The sequence below is a fragment of the Eurytemora carolleeae genome, unplaced genomic scaffold (genome assembly GCF_000591075.1).
Source record: "Eurytemora carolleeae unplaced genomic scaffold, Eaff_2.0 scaffold592, whole genome shotgun sequence".
NCBI classification, from domain to species: Eukaryota; Metazoa; Arthropoda; class Copepoda; order Calanoida; family Temoridae; genus Eurytemora; species Eurytemora carolleeae.
In genome coordinates this window covers 259,432-283,522 of record NW_019397035.1, presented here as the reverse complement: position 1 = coordinate 283,522, position 24,091 = coordinate 259,432, and the positions used below count along the sequence as shown (strand labels likewise).

The window sequence follows — 24,091 nt, the reverse complement described above, 5'->3', positions numbered from 1 at the left end:
ATCTAGATAGTGGTGCACTAGCTAAACTAGGTTCCTCAGTTATATAATCTAGATGGAGGTGCACTAGCTAAACTAGGTTCCTTAGTTATATAATCTAGATGAAGGTGCACTAGCTAAACTAGGTTCCTCAGTTATATAATCTTGATGGAGGTGCACTAGCTAAACTAGGTTACTCAGTTATATAATCTAGATGGAGGTACACTAGCTAACCTAGGTTCCTCAGTTATATAATCTAGATGGAGGTGCACTAGCTAAACTAGGTTCCTCAGTTATATATTAAAAGACTAAATTTCAGGATTGTTGTGCAAGAGGAGGGGGATGTCTAAATATTATTAGTTTTTAAAAACAAAATTCATGAGGGGGATGGGGGGTGGTTGGTATTGTTCAGGGACTGATATTGATCTTGGAATTTAAGATCAGAAAAAATTTATGGTTTCCAATCAGCCCAGAGACTATTCTGAACTTAAAAAAATATTCGTTAACTTATTAATTATGCGACGCATATTAACCCTAGTTTCAAATCATAACGGATTTGTAGCTGTAAGAATGGATATTTTACGTATATATGTTTTAAAAGCCCTGTATTTTCAAGATAATATCACAAATCTTTAAACATTTGTACATGCTTTAAGCTCAATATATTGCATATGTATGATAACAAAGTAACTTTTAGTTACTTGTCGAAAATATGCAAAATTTTAGGATATTTTGATTAAAGAAACTTAACTCTAAGACACCTAGCGGCAAAATGTGAACTAAGCTCATAACACAGATTAAATCCTATAGGTACAGATTCCCTGACAGTATACCCAGGCTGAAACATCTATTTGTTTAACTGAATTTGGGATTAAACCACTATTTAAACGTCTTAAGCCTTTAATTATTAAAAATATATCATTAAGGGGGAGGGGGGCATCAGTCGTATATTGCTCTCCGGAAAATTTAAACAGTGGTTTAACGAACAATTAGCATTGTCGTAGGACGCTGATTTCCTGCATGCAAGACATGCAAACTCACTAATATGTATTGCAACTGCAAAATGCAATTTCAAATAAATTAGAGAAAATGTGCACGCGCGCGCTTTCTGTTAAAAAATACGACTTTTTCATGTTTTCACGTGCTTTACATTCTTTTATAAATTTATAGTTTGCATGAGGGCGCGATTTAACAAGAAATTCCTTAAAAGCTACCAACGTTAACGCCTTTAACACTTTAAATGTATAAGAAATAAATATTATTTAGAAATAGGAATATGCACTTTGACCCCAACAGTTGTAATATATCAATAGGAAATGCAGAGATACTTGAAAGATTTGGTAATGACCTGTGTGAACAAATATTTCAAATTTTTTGAATTCAAATTTTTAAACTGGGATTTTCAAATTGTACTTTGTACATATCTTGAATAAAATTGCTCAATTTTTGCTTTATCTCATATTAATTGAATAATTGCCATTAAATATTCGTCTACTTGTTTATGACTCATGTTGAATATGGAATTGTTACTTGGGGAGGGGTTAAAAACTCTAAACTGCAAAAAATCAGATCTTTGCAAAAAAAAAAGCAATCAGAGCGGTTAATAATAGTACTTTAAAGGCACATTCAAATCCATTATTTTCAAAACTGAAAGTTCTTAATCTTGATGACACATACAAACTTAGTGTTCTGACATTTATGCATGGATACTTTAATGATAACCTTCTCTCTTCCTTCCAAAATATATTTAAGTCTCAAGCTAGAACAGAATCATATAAATTAGAGAGTCCAGGAAGAAAGCATCATCACCAGAGGGCTACCAGAAACCCCGTCCCACCGGAGACCCCGGCATTTTCAACGGAGACCCAAAAGTTTTCATCGGAGACCCCAAATAAAATAGTTAAAATTTTTGAAAATTTAAAATCTCTTGATTGTATAAAATGTTAAAAAATTTATTTTAGGAGGAGAGGTGGGGTGGGGGGGGTTGAATATTGAGGAAACAGGTAGAGAGGGAGGGCGGAGGGTGTAATAAGTAGATGAATAATAAACACGCACGATAATTTTGAAATTTTTAAAATGTTGTAGATTTCTTTGTAAATGCATAAAATAATATCCAAATTTAAAAGTTTATGATAAAATGAATTTATATACATAGGTTTTTACGCCATAAAAAGCAATTTACATTTTCAAAAATGTTAGCTATTTATTTGGGGTCTCCCATGAAAACTTCGGGGTTTCCGTTGACAATGTCGGGGTCTCCGGTACCACTCCGATGATGCTGCTTTCTTCCTATACTCTAAATTAGAACGGGTTTTAAACAAAAATTTAGAAAGTAATCAATATTTATCTTGAGAATTTTGAGAGGTTTAAATGCAAACCTAGTTTTATATCGTGTGAATAAATTTTATATAAAAAAAATAAAGTAACTGAAACTTTATTAGCCTATTTCTGTTTCTGTATCCATCCTTAACACCCTGTATTTTAATTTATCTCGGCCTCTGATCTCACCCTGCCACAGATCACCTGACGATCTCCTTCCTTCCAATCAACTCCTTACCTATCCAAAAACATAATTTGATATGTGTAACCAATTATATTCAGTATCGTTAATTAACTTCGGGCCAACCACTTAAACCAACCTACCCTGGTTAGGCGGGTCCAAACTGCATAGTAAATTGAGATTGCTTATTTGTATTATCTCATGCTTTGTAGTTGAATAAAAATACGAAATATGAAACCTTTATCTGATAAATAATGTGGAAGATATTGTCGTTTTTCTTGGTTTCATTGCGTTTAGCGTTGATAATTCCTACATGTTTTCCTGCAGTAGAAATGCGCCAGTCACTTTTGTAAAAAACCTACAATTGAAAATGATAATTTTCAAAAATACAAGTTTGAATTTCATTTTACAATTCATACTTTCAAAATAAATTTTGAACAGAAATTCTCATCATTGGATTACTAACAATTACGATTTAGTATTTATTGAAAATAGTTATTAATCATAATGTTTACAATTATTGCAGGATAATGTTAACTTTACAAATAAATTAGGCCAAAAGTTTAACTTATTAAGTTTAGGCATTTATTGTTTCCTTAAAAAATTAAATAAAAATGTTGTTTTTTAAGATTTAAAAATTCTTAAACTTAAAAATTATTTGATTTTTCACATTAAATTCATGACTTTATACGTTTACTTATTTGGAATGATATCTAGATATTTTTAAATGCACATGTAGCTTGAACCCAATGTACTGTACTGTACTGTACTGTACTGTACCGCATTTGTATCTTGAACCCAATCGGCGTTCATGAAAGAACAGTGAAGTTAATTACAGAATACAGAGTAAGCCATATCACACTTCCTTCAAATATTTAAGTTAAGAGAAATCATATGATTTTTACACTGAGTGTACAGAGTTACCCACAAAGCTTTTAATCTTTTTCTTTTGCTTTTAGATATAATGTATCATATGTAAAATAAGAGCAAGCAATTTAAGACAAAGGACTAAATAAATTCATTTACTGTCGTCTCTGCAGGCTCATTCTATAGTAGGTGACTCTGCATCTTTATATCCCAAATTTATAAATATATATTTTACACATTTCTCTGTCATGACTCATGAGTATGCTTTAAATAACAAGAAATACATTAATAGCAATCCTTATGTTGTGTTATACAGTTAGACCCTAAATAAGCCATACTTCGAAAGAATTCATTAAATGTCGTATTCTTCACTTTCTGATAATGGAATGTTGGAGATATTTACATTTTTAATTAAATGATTATATGGAGCTCTTTAAAACGTTTCCTGCATATTCATGGCCATTTATTTATTTCGCAAATACTGAGATTTACGTAAAATAGTATAAAACCCGTTGAAAAATTGTCAAGATTTGATAAATTTTTTCGATGTATGGCTTATTTAGGGTTTAACGTACCTACAAAACATTGAGCTAAAAAGGTGCATCACTTTTTAAGACAGACTTTTTTATCATCTCACAAATTTAGCCCTGTACATAGTGATTTTAGAATTATAATGCACTTGTTTTTAAAAGCAAAATTCTGATTAATTTGCAATCTTTAAGAAAAAGTTGACTAGATAGGAACAAGATTTGGAGGAGGTCGTCTTGCTTTCTTCTTGGGCAGTTCCCCTCCTGGAACGTTTAGTGGTGTTATGGGAACGAAAGATCCTCCTGGAACGGTGAGGGGTGTAGTTGTAACAGAGGATCCTCCTGGAACGGTGAGAGATGTGATGGGAACAGAGCTTAGCAATGATGTTCCCAGAACCAATGAAACTCCAGCTAAGGAACTTGACGCTGCTGTATTCCTGAAAATTATAAGAGTTTATGGATGGGGAGTTTTTTTACCAAAATAGTTTTATATTGCTAATTTATGTATTTTAATACTTAAAGGCTCAGACAGTTATAAATATAATTGAATATTCATGGTGTGCTTGGTACAGTGAAACCCTTAATAACGAATACATCGAAAGAATTCATCAAATGTCGTATTCTTCACTTTCTGATAATGGAATGTTGCAGATTTTCAGTTTTTTAATTAAATGATTATATGGTTCACTCTTTAAAACTGTTCCCGAATAGTCATGGCAATTTATTTATTTTCGCAAATACTGAAATTTACGTAATAAAGTATAAAACTCATTGAAAAATTGTCAAGACGACATTTGATAAATTCTTCCGATGTATTCGTTATTAGGGGTTTCACTGTATAATGCAACTTATCAACAATATTCTCCTTTATAGGCACAACAGATAGAAGAATAATTAATAATGATCGAAATTTCATTCGGATTCATCCAAGACCCCCTAAAGTTTTCATGAACACTCCCTTTAATATAGAAATTTGAAACAAAGTTTTCCCTAAAAATGCAACCTACTCAACTTAGAACTTTTAAACCATGACTAAGAACATTTCTGTTGGTCTACCTAGATACCCAATCAACAGTTGAAGCAAATCGGGTAAGAAATTCCTGAGTTACAATCGGAAATACAAACAAACAGACATGTAAACAAAGCTTGCTACTTTATATCTCCAGAAGATACATACTTGCAAATAGACTGGTGAAGATCAAGTGCTTGTTGAGAAATAAACCTCATACTGCATCCAATACATTGATGCTCCTTGGTCAGAGGGAGGACGGAGGCCGGGGGGGAGGCTGCTAGAGGATCTACATCAATCTCTTCATCCTCCAGGGGGTGCTCAACTATCTTGTGATGCTTTAAACCTTTATTAAATATAATTCTTAGTGCCTGGCTGTAAAGCAGGAAAAATCGATCTGTGGTTAAAAGTAGAAATTTTTAAACTACAAAAAATTAAAGAAGAGTTTTTGTGTAAAAATAATTTCAAATAATTCATTTTTTTTAAAGAAATTTGATTCAATTTCAGCATTTTTTAAAATTCATGTTGTTTTTTCGTAGATTCAAAAAACTAATAAAGACCTCCTACGTAAGAGTTTGTATCATAATATAACTAACAATTTTCTATCATGATATTACCATCAATTTTCTATCATATTACCATCAATTTTCTATCATGATATTGCCCTCAATTTTCTATCATGATATTACCATCAATTTTCTATCATGATATTACCATCAATTTTCTATCATGATATTACCATCAATTTTCTATCATGATATTACCATCACTTTTCTATCATGATATTACCATCAATATTCTATCATGATATTACCATCTATTTTCTATCATGATATTTTCATCAATTTTCTATCATGATATTACCATCAATTTTCTATTATGATATTATCATCAATTTTCTATCCTGATATTGCCATCAATTTTCTATCATGATATTTTAAAGAATTTTAAGGTTGATCGGACTCTTTAACTGAACTATTTACGAATGAAAATGTTGAATGTTTAAAATTACCTTCTATTGATTTGAAGACGACCTTCCCTGTACACTGATCACATTTGTAGAGATAGAGAGGAATAACAGGGGCTTCAGCTCCAGCTTCTAATAATACTTTCATTTAACTACTTTATCACTCATTGCCAATTCATGATCAATTCCATTATAGCAGTTCTATAAAGTAATCATCATATAAAGTTTAATTAGCTGTATATATTATATTATACTAAAAAGTATAATTGGTTCCAAGATTTAATTAAAAAAATCACCAAAATAACCATGGTAAACTAGTAAAACTCAAAAAATCAAATTTTTATTTCAAATTTTAAAGATTGTGTAAGACATGTCAATAGTTTGTAGGAATATCATTGTGTTTCTAAATCAAGAAAAAACACGATGTGTTACCTGGAGCTGTCAATAGTTTGAAGGACTCTGAAACCTTCTCAACTGATTTCCTAAAATATCTAAATCAATTAATTAAATTAATCAAGTTTTGATTTCTAATCAAATCATAAATCTAATTAATTTTCTATAAAATAATGATAGGTCATGCTATTATTGTGTACATCTGAAAACAATTAGTACTGCAATCATAATCAAAAACTTGATGAGATGGTAGATAAATACCTAGATTGTCTACTTGATGAGATGGTAGATGAATACCTAGATTGTGTACTTGATGAGATGGTAGATAAATACCTAGATTGTCTACTTGATGAGATGGTAGATGAATACCTGGATTGTGTACTTGATGAAATGGTAGATAATACCTAGATTGTCTACCTGATGAGATGGTAGATGAATACCTGGATTGTCTACTGAGACTGATTTGACCGGAAGGAGTTGAGATTGTAACTGTGCCGGTTACAGGGGTGTTCAGAAGGTCATGGGCAACCCCTTCTAAGTATGTGTTGAAGTTATTTTATTTATTTGTGAATTATTAATGGCGGTCCATAAAAATACAGGGAGGGGCAATAAAAAACTATTTGTATTTTTTTAAGAAAGATTTTCCTGAGAAAAAATTTATTATAGCGTTTTGTGGCAGGAAACATTTTGTGCAGGCAACGTTTTGTAAGTAAACGTTTTGTGTAGGAAATGTTTTCTGAAGAAAATGTTCAGAAAGAAACCATTAAGTAAGAAAAAGTTCAGTAAGGAAATGTTTGGTAAGGAAATGTTTGGTAAGAAAATGTTCGGTAAGGAAATGTTTGGTAAGGAAATGTTCGGTAAGGAAATGTTCGGTAAGGAAATGTTTGGTAAGGAAACGTTCAGTAAATAAGCCTTAAGTAAGGAAATGCTTAGTAAGGAAATGTTCAGGAAGTGAATGTTCATTAAGGAAACTTTAAGTAAGAAAATGTTCAGTAAGGAAATGTTAAGTAAGGAAAGGTTGAGTAAGGAAACGTTCAGTAAGAAAATGTTCAGTAAGGAAACTTTAAGAAAGGAAACATTCAGTAGGAAACCTTTCAGTAGGAAACTGTTCAGTATGGAAACGTTTAGAAAGGAAATGTTCAGTAAGGAAACATTTAATAAGGAAAACCTTAACCAAAAGAAGGGGGAAGGGGGTTCAAAAAAATATTCTTGAAATTAACGTTTTTACCTAAATATCCCTCTAATTTCGGCTTGATGGGTACATGTGCTTGAGAACTGAAACAAATGATATCAAAATAATTATTTCTAATTTATATTCAGAATATTTTACAGTAAATAGAAAATTAGTAGTTTGGAAATCAACTTAGTAAGTAAGTAAGAATGGTAAGCAAGTAAGTAAGTAAATAATATTTATTAGAGAGAAATCAAAATCATAACAGCTAGAGCTAACATTCTCGTTAAAATAAGAATAAGTATTTTTAAGCATAATTAGTAATTAAAATTGGTCTGTGTACACTGCACAGTGCACAATTGTTGTGTACATGTTTAAAGTCTACATTTGAATCATTCTACAATCCGCATTTCACAGTTTTATGAGTACCACAGTATTAATCTTGATTTCTCCAATTCTTACCTTTGCTTGTTTGTAAAAATAGTGGAAACGCCATTTTCTTTTTTAAGTTCAGAGATTTCAATGCCGTTGTGAGTTCTTTTTTTACCTCTCATCTCCATCTCTTTTTCTGGATTTAAACACAAGTTAAAATTTAAAAAATTGCCACTTTTTCACAAACTTTTTATTAAAAAAATGATTTTGAAAAAAATATCTGTGATATTCAACATAAAATCATGAAGGTTGATAAAAAATAATTGGATTAATTTATTGAACTTGAGTGTAAAACCTCTAGCCATGGCCTCCATATCTGCGAAAGTGAGAACATTTGAATCAAGTCCACCAGCAGCCCCAGTCTAGATAAAATCATCAAAAGTAAGGGATAGGGTAAAAAGGTTTTTTTTTCTTTTACATTTGACATAAATCCTAGGTATCACTTGTATGTTAAATATTTGATATTTGATATTACTGACTCGGAGATAAATATGCAATAGCGGCTTAGATGAATCGAAACGGCCAAACCTATGACATCAAGGTTGACATGGCCACAACCAAGGTCGGTTACAGGGGGGGGGGCGGGGGGACATTCGCCCCCCCTGAATTTGGAATTTTTTGTTCCTATTTTCAGAATAAATTCTCAATAGCATGCTTAAGGGAAAGAAACCCTAGTGCAAAACAGGAAAAATATCTGTCTTAATAAACTATAATGTGTGAAAAGTTAAAAATCTAGTTTTTTAGTCTTTAGTCAATAATTTTGACTCTTTTTGAGTCTTAGTCAAAAAAAAAATTTCGCCGGCGGCGCGAATGTTTGTTCCTAATTAACAATTTTTTGGTTCCTAAAAATCTTGCCCCCCCCCCCCTCACTTATCACTGTATCCGCCCCTGGGCCCACAACTAAGGTTTATAGAAAGATTCTAAAGATGCCCTAGCAAGATTTAAATCATGAAAAAGTGATAATGAATGTTTTGCATGTATAGCAATAGTAATAAATTGATTCTTAGTTGAGGCACCTTAAAAGTCTAGAATTATCAATAAAATACACTAAAACTTAAAAAATATAATTTTAAAAATTAACTTACAAGTTTCTCTTTCTGAAGGCCCAATGAGGGTATGCGGCCCGGAGAAAGAGCGGATGGGGTAGAATTCTTCCGAGATTTTAAAAATTCGTCAACCCACATCTTCAATATATTATGCTTTCCAGTATAGTGCCTTAGAAAATAGAAATATAGGATTAGACATAGTTTTTCATCAGAAAAATTCGGGAAAAGATTACACAAAAATTCAGCAAATAATTGGCATTAGTATTTCTTACAGAAATATTACGGCAAAGAAAAATTAAAAATTTGTCATTAATTCCCCCCTCTCAAAAGTTAAGTGTGTTCAAATATGGAGAAAAAAAATAATCAATTGTGAATTGAATTACCTAAGAATGTCTTGCCTGTCCTTGCCGTTATATTCACACTGTTCAATAGGACACAGGTACGGTCTTTAATTTAATACATACATTTAAACAAGATTTTATCTGCAATGACAAGAATTTTAAAGTTTTTGCTTTTTATTCTCTAATATTTTGATTTTGATAAATTTTTTTTAATGACATTTTTTCTTTATACAATTATTTTTGAAGTTCCATTCTTCTAATCTTAATTGATATTCTTTAAAACAAAAGAACAAACCAAATGTTTGTTGTAAATTTTAAAAATTCTAAATTGTTAAATATATAATGTATATTCCTTTTGGGCAGCAGTCTGTCTATTTTCTCTTTAAAATGCATCTGGAAGAAAAAATAACTATTTATAACCCTAGTGGTTGAAGGGAGGCGAGGTATAAAGTATTTGAGCAAAAAACTTTTCTTTTTCGAGAGGGTTTGAGACTTTTTTGATGAGATTTTTAACCAGAGCGTAGCGAGAGTTAAAAATCTCAACTAAAAAGTCGAGAACTTTACGAGACCCCTTTAACCAGAAGGGTTTTAGATAATTTTATGCCCTGGAAAGAAAGAAGTATGAATTCTAATGTTAACACTATCAAAATAAATAAATACACAAAAATGACACGTCAATTAATTGGATAACATCTAATATAAAGTTTAAACTTTTAAAAAGTACATATTAAAGAAAATCCCAAATATTAATGCTGGAAGATGATCATTCAAAAGAATGCGGGAACTTCATAGCAAAAAATGCGCAAATATTGAAAGGTGTACTCAGCTGGGGGGATATTTTACTTGTAAACCCATAAGAAAATAATGAAAATTTTACCCCAGCTCAGCTGGAAATATATGGGTTTCAGGATATGTTCACCATAGATTAAAAAGAGGCAACCCAGGGCATAAAAACATTTTCATCAATTGACACTCCGTATATAATATGAATTACAATGTACAATGATAAGAATTATGGAATATAGGAAAAAAAACAAGGGTATTATGAGGTTTCAATTAAAATTTGAATCTGATTTTACAAAAAAAAAACTTTGATTTAAGTTTAGATTCTCTCCTTTTTTCTTTAATAATCCAATTTTTTAAGTTTTTTACCTTAGCCAGATGATCCTGTTTTTCTCTGTATTTATTCTTAGTGTAGGGGATAAATCCACAGATTTCACATTCATTCTTGATTCCTATCTTTGACTTTGCATCTTCTTTATACCTAAATATTTTACTCATTTTCAAGAAATATATGATTTATTTTAGAATTTTGTCAAGTTCATTGAGGGCCTTTATCACTTAATATTCAGGGTAACCTTTGGAGACGACTGTAAAGAATTGCTCCTGTCCTTTTCCTTATTTTCTACTTGTTTCTACTTTTGTCAAACAGTTTATTAAGCTATTAAAAAACTGTATTACAGGCATAAAATATAATTTAACCTGGGAATCGTCATATTTTAAGAGTTTACGGTCGTCTTCACTCTTTATATATCCGATCCTATGGGATTTATTCTGTGTTATGAACTTAGTTCATATTTTCTCCGCTAGGTGTCTCAGACTTAAGTTTTTCAAATCAAAATTTCCTGAAATATTTGCATATTTTTGACAAGTAATTAAAAGTTTCTTTGCTATCATACATTTGCACTATATTTAGTTTAAGACATGTTTTGATGTTTACAGAAGTTGTTATATTGTTTTGAAAATACTGGGCTTATAAAACATATAAACGCAAAATATCCATTCTGTAATCACTATTTAGGCTAATTCAAGTAAAATTATCTTTTTGTAAGTTCAGACCTGTTCTGAGCTGATTCCTTAGTTATATAATCTAGGTTGAGGTGGTTCCCCAGTTATATTGGAATACTAGCTGGGGTCGGGGGGGAGGGGGGGGGGTCTAAATATTATTAGTTTTTGAAGGAAACAATAACACGAAAAACATTTTTTTCATTTTTCAGTCGACAATTTATTAAAACAAGAATCATGAGAGGGACGGGGGGAATTTTTCAGGATATTAATCCTAGGTCTAGTATTTACAGCTTAAATTATACTTCTAATCAGCTCAGAAACTAATCCAAACTCGCAAAAACAGATAGATAGAGTTAATGACTACGAAAGATAGGTGATAACAAATGGATATTTTACGGATATATGTTTTAAAAGTCCAGTATTTTCAAGACAATATCACAAATTTTTTAACATTAAAACATGTCTTAAGCTCAATATAGTGCAAATGTATGATAGCAAAGAAACTTTTAATTACTTGTCAAAAATATGCAAATATTTCAGGAAATTTTGATTTGAAAAACTTAAGTCTGAGACACCTAGCGGAGAAAATATGAACTAAGTTCATAACACAGAAAAAATCCCATAGGATTGGATATATAAAGAGTGAAAACGACCGTAAACTCTTAAAATATGACGATTCCTAGGTTAAATTATATGTTATGCCTTGAATACAGACTTTTAATAGCTTAATAAATTGTTTGTCCATCTAGATTTTATAATTAAGGAACCTAGTTTGCAGGGCAAATTAGTTCCAAATCTAACATTAGTTTTTGAAGGCAATAGTAACACAAAACAAATTTTGTTTCATTTATCAACCCCTTTCATATGCAACAGATGAACAATCAGCTCAGAACAATCTGAACTTGCATAAATAAAATTTAAAAATACTGTAACTTTTATAAAACAATTACGTAATGAAGATTGGATATTTTGCGTTTAAGTGTTTTATAAGCCCAGTATTTTCAAAACAATATAACAACTTCTGTAAACATCAAAACATGTCTTAAGCTAAATATAGTGCAAATGTATGATAGCAAAGAAACTTTTAATTACTTGCCAAAAATATGCAAATATTTAAGGAAATTTTGATTTGAAAAACTTAAATCTGAGACACCTAGCGGAGAAAATATGAACTAAGCTCAAAACACAGATAAAATCCCATGGGTTCGGATTTCCTGTTTTTACGGCAGAAACTTTTTATTTGTTTAATTGAATTTTATTCAAGTTTTCAGCCTTTACTAAAAATATATCATAAGGAGGGGGGGGGAGGGGGTGCACTTTGACACTTTGTGACACCAAATTTTGTACAGGCTGCATATAACCTAAAAATTGAGAAAGAAGGCTGAAATTTTGCATGCAACCTGTAATTTTGGTCGTCTACATGGATCACGAAGAAAATTTGAGATCGGAGGTCATTGACCTCCATTTTGACCTCCCTTCAATAACGACCTCTAAAAAGGTCAAAATATGAAATCAATGTAAATAGGTCATGTGAGGTATCAAATCATAGGTTTTTTGGTGTTCCGATTCTGAGACCCCTGTTTAACCTCAGATGATTCAGGAGGTCGTAACCTCCAAATATCAATGACCTCCAGAGGTCAAAATGTAAAATCAATGAAAGTAAGTCACTCATGTGAGGTATCAAATCACAGGTTTTTGGGTGTTCCAATTCTATTCTGAGACTCCTTTTTAACCTCAGATGATCATGGAGGTCTTGATCTCCAGATATAAATGACCTCCAGAGGTCAAAATATGAAATCAATGAAAATACGTCAGGTGAGGTTTTAAATCATATGTTTTTTGGTGTTCCGATTCCATTCTGAGACACCTTTTTAACCTCAGATGATCATAGAGGTCGTGACCTCCTTCAATTACGCGGGAGGTCAAAATATGGAATCAATTAAAATAAGTCAAATGAGGTTTCAAATCATAGGATTTTTGGTGTTCCGATTCCATTCTGAGATGGGGGAAAAGATCAAAATAAATGAATTTATAAAAAAATAAATATGATTTCTTGAAAAATCTCACATGATTATTTCAGGTCAGGTTGAGAAAGATAGTTACTTAGAAATGTGAGGGGGGGGGGGTGGGTGTCACTTTCACTAAGATTTTATCGAGATCTTAAGATCTGTTTTCCTTTCTTTTGAATAAATAAATCAATAAATATGTAGAAAACAGTGTTAAAATAATAATGAGCTAAATAAAAATTCGAGATACAAAATAATAAGATTTATTAAAAATTTTAACTCTTAAAAATTACCTTTCATATTCCTCGATATTCTTCTGCTCTCGTTGTTCTATTGACATTTCTAACACTGAAATAATTTTTTATTTGTGAAATTTTTTTGTAAAATTAATCCGTAGATGAGCGCTCAAAATAGACGCTTGATCCAAAGATTCGGAACACAAAGTAAAAGTTTTGGGTTTCGTGAATAGAATAATTTCTGCACATTTTTAACAAGAAATTTTTTTTAAGTTTTTGAATGGACAGCTTCTCTTTGTTTTCCAGTTTATATGTATCCACTATCCATGCTGTTCAAAAGTTTGATATTATTCAAAGTTGAAATCAAATCATTGTATTGATATATTCGACGACGACGGTATCTAACCACGTAAAGACGATCGGTAAATATTTGAATGTAATGTTAATTTTTAAATCTCTTTTCTTAATTCGTAATATTTCCGTTAGTTAACTTTTAATTAAAATTTTCGTGTATAAGACAGCTGCGAAGAAAATTTTGAATATGCGGAAATTTAAAGGAAAAATCTGTTAGTACTTTGTAAAAAGGCTAAATCAATAATTAAGACGTTTTTCTTTTTCATATTTTTTTCAAATCAAATATTGTTTATTTGCTTTGTAATTACCTGGGCTGTCATCAGAATACCGTGGAATAAATTTTAGAGAGGATGTCGTCTCGTCTTGATGATTGAAGACGATATTCTCAAGTTTATTTTCTTTTTTGATCAAAGGTTGGTTCGCGGATTTTAGCTGGATAGAATCATGCGGATTTACTTGAGATTTGGGTAGAGGACTTTCAGCAGGTTCAGAGTCATCTGGTTTTACCTTAACATGTCTAACGTTTTCGTTTGTATTTTGATGAAAAATACATTTTTTGTCGGCTAACATTAGCAATTTAAAGGGATTGTATGCTTAATTTCAAGTGAACTTTACCAAACAAAGTTGGCAATATCCGATTTACAACGGTACCCTTGAAAGCTTTTTCTGATCAAATGTGAATCAGATTTGAAGATTCATGAGGATTTGAAGATTTGAACCGGCGGTAGGAAGTGCAGCGTCCTCTAGGGTATATAAAATAACTTGTTTTTTCAAGTACCTCTGAGGCAAGAAAAAATGCCGGTGTCTCTAAAACCACTTCCTTCCACTCGGCACTTATTCCATCTCCAAAACAAGTTGTAGTACTCTAAAAAAAAAAAAAAGATGGAGAATAAGAAAAAAATATGTTTAACTTTTGGACACAAAAAGAAATAGGATGCTATGATGCTACAGTGAGAACTAGAAACACCTGGAATAGGAAGAAAACTTTAATATTAAGGTTATGACTTGAAATAATCCAATAAAAATAAAACACGGCAAATTGTGCAGTGTGAACTATTTGCTTTGTAACAACATTAATAGCTTTAATGTCGTCTTCCTATTCCACAGCTTTCCGGTTCACATTGTATTAACACCTGCCCCAAAATAAAACCCGTAAAACCCTTACTTCAGATTGCAAAAGAATGTATTGAGAGTAAAATGTTTTCATTGATATAATTTTCGTGGCTTAAAGTGACAACATTATTTGCGGATTTTTAACGGAAAAAGTGACAACATTTTTTGCGGATTTTTAAAGGAAAAAGTGACAACATTATTTGCAGATTTTTAACGGAAAAAGTGACAACATTATTTGCGGATTTTTAACGGAAAAAGTGACAACATTATTTCCGGATTTTTAACGGAAAAAGTGAAAAAATCTATAAGATTATTCACCTCTGCTAAAACACTGCTGAAGCCTTGATGTAATGAATGGCAGTGAGCTGCAACAAAAAATATTATAAAACTTTTCAAATGAACTATCAATTGAATTTTAAACGGAAAGATGAAAATAAATTTCTTGTGCTGTTGAGTCACAAAGTGTTATCAGAATTCGAATATATTTAAAAAATTAATTTAAATCAAAATGTTAACAATACAAAATATATGCCAATGATGTTTACCAACAAGTTGTATAGTTTCTAATCCACATTTTCCACACTCTACACATCCTTGGTGGGATTCCTAAATAATATTACTATACAAGCATCTGATGAGTTTACAGACTGGTGTCTATGGGATATGTATAATTAAAATGATGGTATAGATAAGTAAATAGATAAAAATGTGTATTGTTTATATATATAGACAGATTGATATAGATAGATAGACTGATATAGGTAGATAGATAAATAGATGACTTGGTACCTGTATATATAGATAGATAGATAGACTGATATAGGTAGATAGATAAATAGATGACTTGGTACCTGTATATCTAGATAGATAGATAGACTGATATGGGTAGATAGATAAATAGATGACTTGGTACCTGTATAGATAGATAGATAGATAGACAGACTGATATAGGTAGATAGATAAATAGATGACTAGGTACCTGTATATATAGATAGATAGATAGAATGATATAGGTAGATAGATAAATAGATGACTAGATACCTGTATATGTTGTTCTAAGTCACTGTACTGCCCATTACACTGCGGACAAACTAACCTAAAATTTTAGAGAGAATTCAAAATGTCGTCTTCCAATTATATCATTTTCTAAAATGTTCAAATTGTAAAAAATAACATAAAACTGCTATTTGTTATTACTGTCTTTTTGTAGTCTTTAATTTGAATATTTAAAATAAATGATTTTTGGCCCAAAATTTAAAAAAATCTAAAAAGCTATTTTTTCGAAATTTACTGTCGTCTTTGATAATATTCAAAAATATATTAGACACATTTTTTAACATTTGCTGATATATCAATCAAAACTTTTGAAAAAATAGAGAGGGTGTTTTTTTTTAATAAATTTCGTTTGGGGAGAATTGGGTTAATTATTTTTAAATAGATGGAGATTAGAGGGGGTAAATTATTTTTGAATAGATGGAGATTAGAGAGGTTAAATTAATTTTGAATAGATGAAGATTAGAGGGGGTTAATTATTTTTGAATAGCTGGAGATTAGAGGGGGTTCATTATTTTTGAATAGATGAAGATTAGAGGGGGTAAATTATATTTTTAATAGATTTCGATTGGGGAGAATTGGGTTAATTATTTTTGAATAGATGGAGATTAAAGTAGGTTAATTATTTTTGAATAGATGGAGTTTAAAGGGGGTTAATTATTTTTGAATAGATGGATATTAGAGGGGGTTAATTATTTTTGAATAGATGGAGATTAGAGGGGTTAATTATTTTTGAATAGATGAAGATTAGAGGGGGTAAATTATTTTTGAATAGATGGAGATTAAAGTAGGTTAATTATTTTTGAATAGATGGAGTTTAAAGGGGGTTAATTATTTTTGAATAGATGGAGATTAGAGGGGGTTAATTATTTTTGAATAAATGGAGATTAAAGGGGTTAATTATTTTTGAATTGATGGAGATTAAAGGGGGTTAATTATTTTTGAATAGATCGATGGGTTAATTATTTTTGAACATATGAACGCCGGAGGGGTGATTTCTTTTAAATAAATTGGAGCAATTACTAATTATTTTTGAAAAGATTGAGACGGAATTATTTTTCAAATAGTAATTATACCTGACAATTCTAACAGTGTTATTGTTGTGCTCATTTCTCTCCTGAGCTGTGGCAAATTTCCGTTTGCATCTAAAAAATTAATTTTTAAAATAGGTTTGTTTGTATTCAAAACTTAAATTCATAAACAGTCATCGTTGCATATATTAATACAATGAAATCGACTTTCGACTTTAAGTTTGATTTTTTACCAAGTATTTCAAACAACATGAACGCACACAAATATAGAAATAAAAAAGAGAAGCTGTCTATTAACAGCTTCTTTTTGTTCACTGTAAACTTATTTGAAAATAGCTAGCTTAGAAGTCAATGGTTACAGACTTATACGGCATTAAAAAAGGTTGCAAATCTTAACAGCTTTCTTATTCATAAAGCGTTAACGTTGTTAAGACGTAAGGCCATGAAAAATGTTTTATTTTATTTTTCAATTTTCAAGAAACCTAGATCTGAGTTTATTTTTACATAAAAACTTGTTTTGCATTTACACTCACCTTTCACACTGAAATCGCTTTTGAGGAAAAGGACGGGAATCATTTTCTGATAAAAAAATAATAAAATATTTTTGACACTTGACAATGAATTTTTTAAACTAATTTTTAAACCTCAAGATGTGAAACACTGTGCAGGTATTACTCATTGTATTTTTATCAATTTACCTGGAGGATACAGAGATACAAGGGTAGGGGTTAATCCTAGACATAAATTAAATTCTTAAGAATTATTTAATTCATTTAAAATAAATGTTATTTTTCGAATTCTGGAATTAATATGTTTAAAATTATACAGGGTCCTAAGTGGGTTCAGAGTCAGATTTATATATATGATTTTTTTATTTCTTAGCTGAAGTTAACGGTGAGATTTTCGAATATTCGACATGGTTTTACACCAAACTAAAGGATCGGACAACAAAAACTTACTTTAACGAATAACCCTGTATTTAAAATAAAATAAATGCCTGGTAAGTCCTGGTGCTGCAAACAATGCAATCTCCAGATTGGAAAGCTCTTACAATTCTGCTGACAAGCTCTGAAATAGTAAGAAATACAAGTCTGCTGACAAGCTTTGAAATAGTAAGAATTACAATTCTGCTGACAAGCTCTGAAAACAGTAAGAATTACAATTCTGCTGACAAGCTCTGAAAATGGTCAGAATTACATTTCTGCTGACAATCTCTGAAAATCTTCAGAATTACAATTCTACTGACACGCTCTAACAATAATAAGAATTACAATTCTGCTGACAAGCTCTAATAATATTAAGAATTACAATTCTGCTGACAAGCTCTAAAAGTAGTCAGAATTACAATTCTGCTAACATGCTCTGAAAATAGTAAAAATTACAATTCTGTTCTGCTGACAGCTCTGAAAAAAAATAAGAATTAAGACTCTGCTGACAAGCTCTGAAAATAGTAAGAATTACAATTCTCCTAACAAGCTCTGAAAAAAGTAAAAATTACAATTCTGCTGACAAGCTCTGAAAATAGTAAGAATTAAAACTCTGCTGACAAACTCTGAAAAAAGTAAGAATTAAAATTCTGCTGGCAAGCTCTGAAAATAGTCAGAATTACAATTCTGCTGACAAGCTCTGAAAACACTAAGAATTACAATTCTGCTGACAAGCTCTGAAAATAGTAAGAATTAGGCTTTAAGAAGGACTGTCGTTGAAATTTCTGATTAAATAGAGGCATGCCAAATTCACGGAAGTGCCTTTAATGCCTTAATCTGATCAAATAATGTGGAAGATAACGTCGTTATTCAATTCTGATAATTTCTTCATTGTTTCTCAAGAAATGTGCAAATTACTATTATATAGAAACCACATTTGAAAATGATCAGTTTGTTAAAAGAAAAAACATGGATATATAATTCAAACTAGATCAGACAAAGGTTTTAAGGGTACCCTAGTGAATCGACCGTGCTTATCCTATGAAAATATATCTACAGTCCTTTCAAAAAGAATTGCTCAAACAATTTCATCTGAGCTGAAAACTTTAAATTGGGATATCCTTAATCCCGATCAGTAAATTAATCTTGAGATTAATAACAAGAGGAGAACAAGCATTATTTAATCTTGAGATTAAGAAAAAGAGTGGATCAAGCATTAACCCTGATATCCACCATTCAAAAGTCCCAGCTCGGGGCAATTAGTTAAAGAGTTCTATTTACAGTTCAACAACTCTGTAATCTTTGACATTTTATTTTTATCTTTGTTTAAGAAATCCACGAATTTTGCTCTAGATATTGTAAATATTTCTACGAAAAACAGTTTCTTAAGATAATTTGATAAAGTTGAAAATGTGATTTCGTTTTTGATCCTTAATGGTTTTGATATTTAATTAAATGCCACTTTAATAATTACAGATTGAGTTTAAAAATGTCTTATTTAATAGCACAAGCACAAAAAGATATTTAACTTTATAAAGTAATGGTTTGGGAACACAGCTTTGCCCGGAAACTAAACTCTGTTAAAGTCAACCTACTCAACATAGAACATTCCCGAGTTTATAGCAAGCTATCAATTAAAGTTTGAGGCAAATCGGTCAACGGGTTCCTGAGTTATTAACGGACCTAACAACTAACAATCAGACGGACAAAAACACAGATATCACTACTCTATATACAGGGTGTCTCTCATCATATTAGATCGTTTAAAGCCTCTAAATTGAAATTTAAGGGACTAATCAGAAATTGAAGAAAGAATGAATCATATTTAATCAAAGGTAAAAGGTTAATATGTAAATTTTCTTGCAGAAAATACCAGGTTTTTTAAAGTATCTTGTATGAGACGCTCTGTAGTTTGGGAACACAGCTTTGCCTGGAAACTAAAGTCAACCCACTCAACTAAGAATAGTGCAGAAGTTCCTAAACTTTAATTTGACATACAAACCAACAAACAGACAGACAAACAGACATCACTACTTTTAATCAATATATAAATTTGACTTGTCTGTTTGTCTGTTTGTATCCAATAAACGTCAAAACGGCTGAACCGATAGGGCCAAATTTTTTGTGGGACATCACGTGACCACAGGAAAGGTTTATGAATGATAAAAAAATTTTAAAAAATTTGTTTTAAAGGTTTTTAATTTTGTAAAAAAAATTTTAATTCTTGAAAATCCGTGAATTTTTTTCTAATTTGTTTTTAAATGTAAACAAAAAGAACATGTTCACAATTTAAATAGAAGATGGGCCCGAAGCGCCCTAAAAGCCTAGAAAGAAGGTCGCGAAGCGCCTTGAATTTCTAGTCTATATATAAATTTGGCTTGTCTGTCTGTTTGTTTGTATCCAATAAACGTCAAAACGGCTGGACCGATCGGGCCCAAATTTTTTGTGGGACATCACGTGACCACAGGAAAGGTTTATGAATGATAAAAAAATTTTAAAAAATGTGTTTTAAAGGTTTTTAATTTTGTAAAAAAATTTAAATTCTTGAAAATCCGCGAATTTTTTTTAAAAATCCGCAAAATTTTTTTCTTCTTTGTTTTAAAATGTAAACAAAAAGAACATGTTCACAATTTAAATAGAATATGGGCGCGAAGCGCCCTAAAAGCCTAGTTATATATACTTACAAGCATGTGATCTTATTTGTAAACTCATCCAATCTTGAGCTAAACAGAATACTTCTATCATTCGTTCTAATCAATATTGAATCCATTATCAGGTGACGAAACTAAATGTCGTCTTTGAGCATTAGTCATAAAATGTCGTCGTAGATTTCGTTCAAATGTCGTTTTAGTTAGTGAATTCATTCCTAAAGTGTAATTTTCCGTGAACATTATTATTTCCTTCTCCGCATGATCCTTCCAAATCTTCTCTATCTCCATCTTCTTCCTTGAGTACAGTAAGGATTATTATAAAAATTTTAAATAATAACTAATATTTAACTACTATCTACAGGGTTACCCACAAAGATGAGACTTCAGAGACGACTGTACCTATTTTTACTGTCTGTTTCCTTATTTTCATTATATTCCCTGCAACTGTAAACTTCTAGCTTTGCCAAATCATTCAATGAACTGATAAAAACTAACTTCAAGGCATAAGACTTAAGATTTAACCTTAGGTTCTCGTCTAAATGTCGTCTTCACAGTCGGATCCTTTGTGGCTAACCCTGTATTTGGATTGTCTGTTGGTATGTATCCAAGAAACGTCGAAACAGCTGGACCAGGGACCTATCAGACCCAAATTTTTTTAATTCTATTTATTCGTACACATTTATAATGGTACAATTTAAAATCAACTAGAAATGAGATATATAACATATAAAATATAGAATTAATATATAGTCGAAAAAAATAAAATAAAAATAAAAACTTAGTTAGTTTTTACAAATATCATCAATAATTACATCTATTTCATCAAAGTTAAATCCTTCTAAAACATTTTGATTTGACCGGATTAATAGTAAATCTTTTAACAGTGGAATTCTCCACGCATTTTCAGCCGCGGATTCGCGTAAATCATGTTTGACTTTACTAGAGACTTATTCAAGGACTGTTTATCTATAGATCTTACAAGACCCAAGGCAAAAACTTATTTATTTCTGTACATGTGTCTAATCAACCACCACAGACAATTTTCTTAGAGACGACTGTACAGAATTTATTATTTTTAACTTTTAAAATAAAAGCTGTTATGTACCTGTTGCCCTGATAGATGGCTGGGTAGGTCAACTTCAGTAATTCCATCATCTAAAAAAACAAATCTTAATACAGGAATTAAGGCGGCCGCCCCCTTCATCATGAGAACCAACCCCGANCCTGCCAACTCTAAATACATCATTTATTACACTACTAACATACAGCAATCCAAAAGATGCAAACTCTACCGTAAAAATCTATAAAATTTTGCCTATTACTTCTGCAGAAGTAAAGCTAAAAATAAGCCGGGCCCTGCCTTCTCTTTAAAAAATACGAAAATGAAAAATAACCAAATAAAAAATTATAGAAAACGATTAAGTTTCAACCAAAACTTTATTGACAAAGCTTTCTCCCTCTAAAAAGAATAACTCTGCAAAATATGTGCAATTACTTGTGCAAAATATGTGCAATTACTTGTGCAAAATAAGTGCAATTACTTGTGCAAAATAAGTGCAATTACTTGTGCAAAATAAGTGCAATAACTTGTGCAAAATAAGTCTGACTAAGAACGCATGATGATATTTTCGAATAATGCTTGAACATAAAAAATGTTACAAAACGTTTCAACACCTTTTGTTTAACGATGATAATAAGATTTATTTATTTTTTTCAAATCTGTGGTTTCTTTTTAAAAAGTGACCTGCGGAATAATACTGCAGCGACAATGAGAAAAATTGTAAGAATTTTTCCTAAATCAAGAAAAACGTCGAAATTTTCATCATCTTTGAACAGGTAGAATTGTATAGGGTTCCGTTGTAAATCGGACATGGAGAATGACTGAAAATCACTTACAGGGTGTCCCACAAAACATGACAATTGGTGAATTATAGTTTTAAATGTCTTCTTCCATATACAGTATAAGATATTAAAGACTTCTTGCACTTTATTTCGTTAAACAAAACTTTTACTCAAATATATTTTATTTTCTTATCAATTTTACTACAATATGACGACCATGTGATATCTATTATAATTTTCTTTGGCATCAAAGAAATTAACAAATCATGGAAGAAGACATTTAAAATCAATCACCAACTGTCATATTTCCTGGGACACCCTGTATTTGAGTTGGCAGTCCCTCAAATTTAGGTGACAAAAATAAAAAACACATCTAAGAAAATTGAAAAATTTATATTACCAAGGTGAGCAATTAAAAAGAGGCAATTTAATGAAATCAACAATTTAACAACAAAACAGCAACGAAGTTGTATTATAAATTTAATCTAAATATAGTTGTAGTATAGCTTTAATTCTAAATAAAGTTGTAGTATAGCTTTTATCTAAATAAAGTGGTAGTATAGCTTTAATCTAAATAAAGTGGTAGTATAGCTTAAATCTAAATATAGCTGTAGTATAGCTTTAATCTAAATAAAGTTGTAGTATAGCTTTAATCTAAATAAAGTTGTAGTATAGCTTTAATCTAAATAAAGTTGTAGTATAGCTTTAATCTAAATAAAGTTGTATTATAGCTTTTAATCTAAATAAAGTTGTGGTATAGCTTTAATCTAAATAAAGTTTTAGTATAGCTTTAATCTAAATAAAGTTGTAGTATAGCTTTAATCTAAATAAAGTTGTAGTATAGCTTTAATCTAAATAAAGTTGTAGTATAGCTTTCCCCCCCCACCGTCCCAAACACAGTTTGACCCCCCACAAGATCCGCCCTGCCGTGGATGATTTTGTGCAGTTCATTTTTTAACCGCTAGGGGTCTCACAAGAGTCGTTGTTAAAATGGTTTATCCGCTCAACGGAATGATTATATGTAAATTCAATAATTTCTCCACATTTCTTAAGTTCAAAATAACCATTGAATATTTATCAGAAAGTAAGTCATTTATTTTCAATTGAACTTAACTGGAGCATCTAAAAGTAACAAAACTATTATGATTAAATCGTGGTAGCATAGTTACCACCTCATATACAGAGCTCAACTATGCCGTGAACTGAAAAAAAGTCCGATTTCGCATTGAGCAAATCGGCAACTATTTGGGTACCCTGTGTGAATTACAGGGTATTAAAACTAGTTTAGGTATGAGTAACCTACAGGGCCACGCCTGGCAGTAAGTTGCGAAAAAAACATAATTTCAACTTTACCTCAAACAATATAAAATTAGAATAATAATTACTTGTGCAAAATAAGTGCAATTACTTGTGTTAAACAGAAGCCTTCGTACGCCCCTGCGCCGAATTTAGCTCATGTTAAATGAAACCCTCTGTGGATCTCTCAGAATAGTTTACCTGTGGTTAAAAGTGAGGAGGGGGCAATAAGTTCGTGGTCTGCTCTAATTTTTAACATTTTAATTCATTAATTTTAGTTGTAATTGAAAACTGCACTATTTAACTGTAGATTTAGGAGATGTGCAGAAGCAGAATACTTGCTAAGTTCACGGTTTCAGGATGGACTGGCCGTATTTACCAGCTGCTAGAACAGTCTACAGCTACCTGTCTGTTTACTACCTGCCTCGACCAGTTACTCCCCCCCCTCCCTTCCTTCTTTTATTCATTTCGACCACTTGCTCCCTTCCCCCCCCCCTTCTCCCTCTTTTCCTGTTCCAGACCGGTCTGGCCGCTCCAGAGCGCTACCTCACCTCCCCCGGTCCTAG

The 24,091-nt window shown here is 31.1% G+C and overlaps 1 protein-coding gene across 6 annotated transcripts; it reads right to left on the bottom strand.

Moving 5' to 3' along the window:
- Positions 1-2,944: 2,944 nt before the first annotated feature.
- Positions 2,945-23,951, bottom strand: LOC111711306 (uncharacterized). 6 transcript variants are annotated; one of them, XM_023485635.1, is made up of 27 exons: positions 23,727-23,950; positions 21,493-21,542; positions 20,603-20,682; positions 20,421-20,486; positions 17,808-17,878; positions 17,509-17,544; positions 17,344-17,389; positions 16,856-16,924; positions 15,768-15,822; positions 15,272-15,332; positions 15,045-15,091; positions 14,392-14,478; positions 13,922-14,120; positions 13,317-13,371; positions 10,382-10,493; positions 9,582-9,622; positions 9,272-9,334; positions 8,928-9,057; positions 8,138-8,204; positions 7,873-7,978; positions 7,468-7,514; positions 6,680-6,773; positions 6,279-6,337; positions 5,892-5,978; positions 5,048-5,225; positions 4,023-4,307; positions 2,945-3,607 (listed from the first exon to the last, which is right to left on the bottom strand). In XM_023485635.1, exons 1-26 carry the CDS (start codon positions 23,782-23,784, stop codon positions 4,076-4,078), a joined length of 2,196 nt encoding a protein of 731 aa, XP_023341403.1. In that variant the 5' UTR covers positions 23,785-23,950; the 3' UTR covers positions 2,945-3,607; positions 4,023-4,075. The 6 variants fall into 6 exon arrangements, with proteins under 6 accessions (XP_023341403.1, XP_023341404.1, XP_023341400.1 ...); XM_023485636.1 differs by having other exon boundaries at positions 3,552-3,666; positions 3,919-4,307; positions 6,680-6,770; positions 23,727-23,951; XM_023485632.1 differs by having other exon boundaries at positions 3,552-3,666; positions 3,919-4,307.
- Between the last annotated feature and the right edge of the window lie 140 nt (positions 23,952-24,091).

Coding starts and splice junctions, on each gene's coding strand:
- LOC111711306 (XM_023485635.1), bottom strand. CDS start 23,784: ATGTTAAAAATTAGAGCAGACCACGAACTTATTGCCCCCTCCTCACTT. Junction 17,545..17,807: donor GCAGCACCAGGACTTACCAG/GCATTTATTTTA, acceptor ATTTATGTCTAG/GATTAACCCCTACCCTTGTA. Junction 14,479..15,044: donor TCAGCAGTGTTTTAGCAGAG/GTGAATAATCTT, acceptor TTTTTTTTTTAG/AGTACTACAACTTGTTTTGG.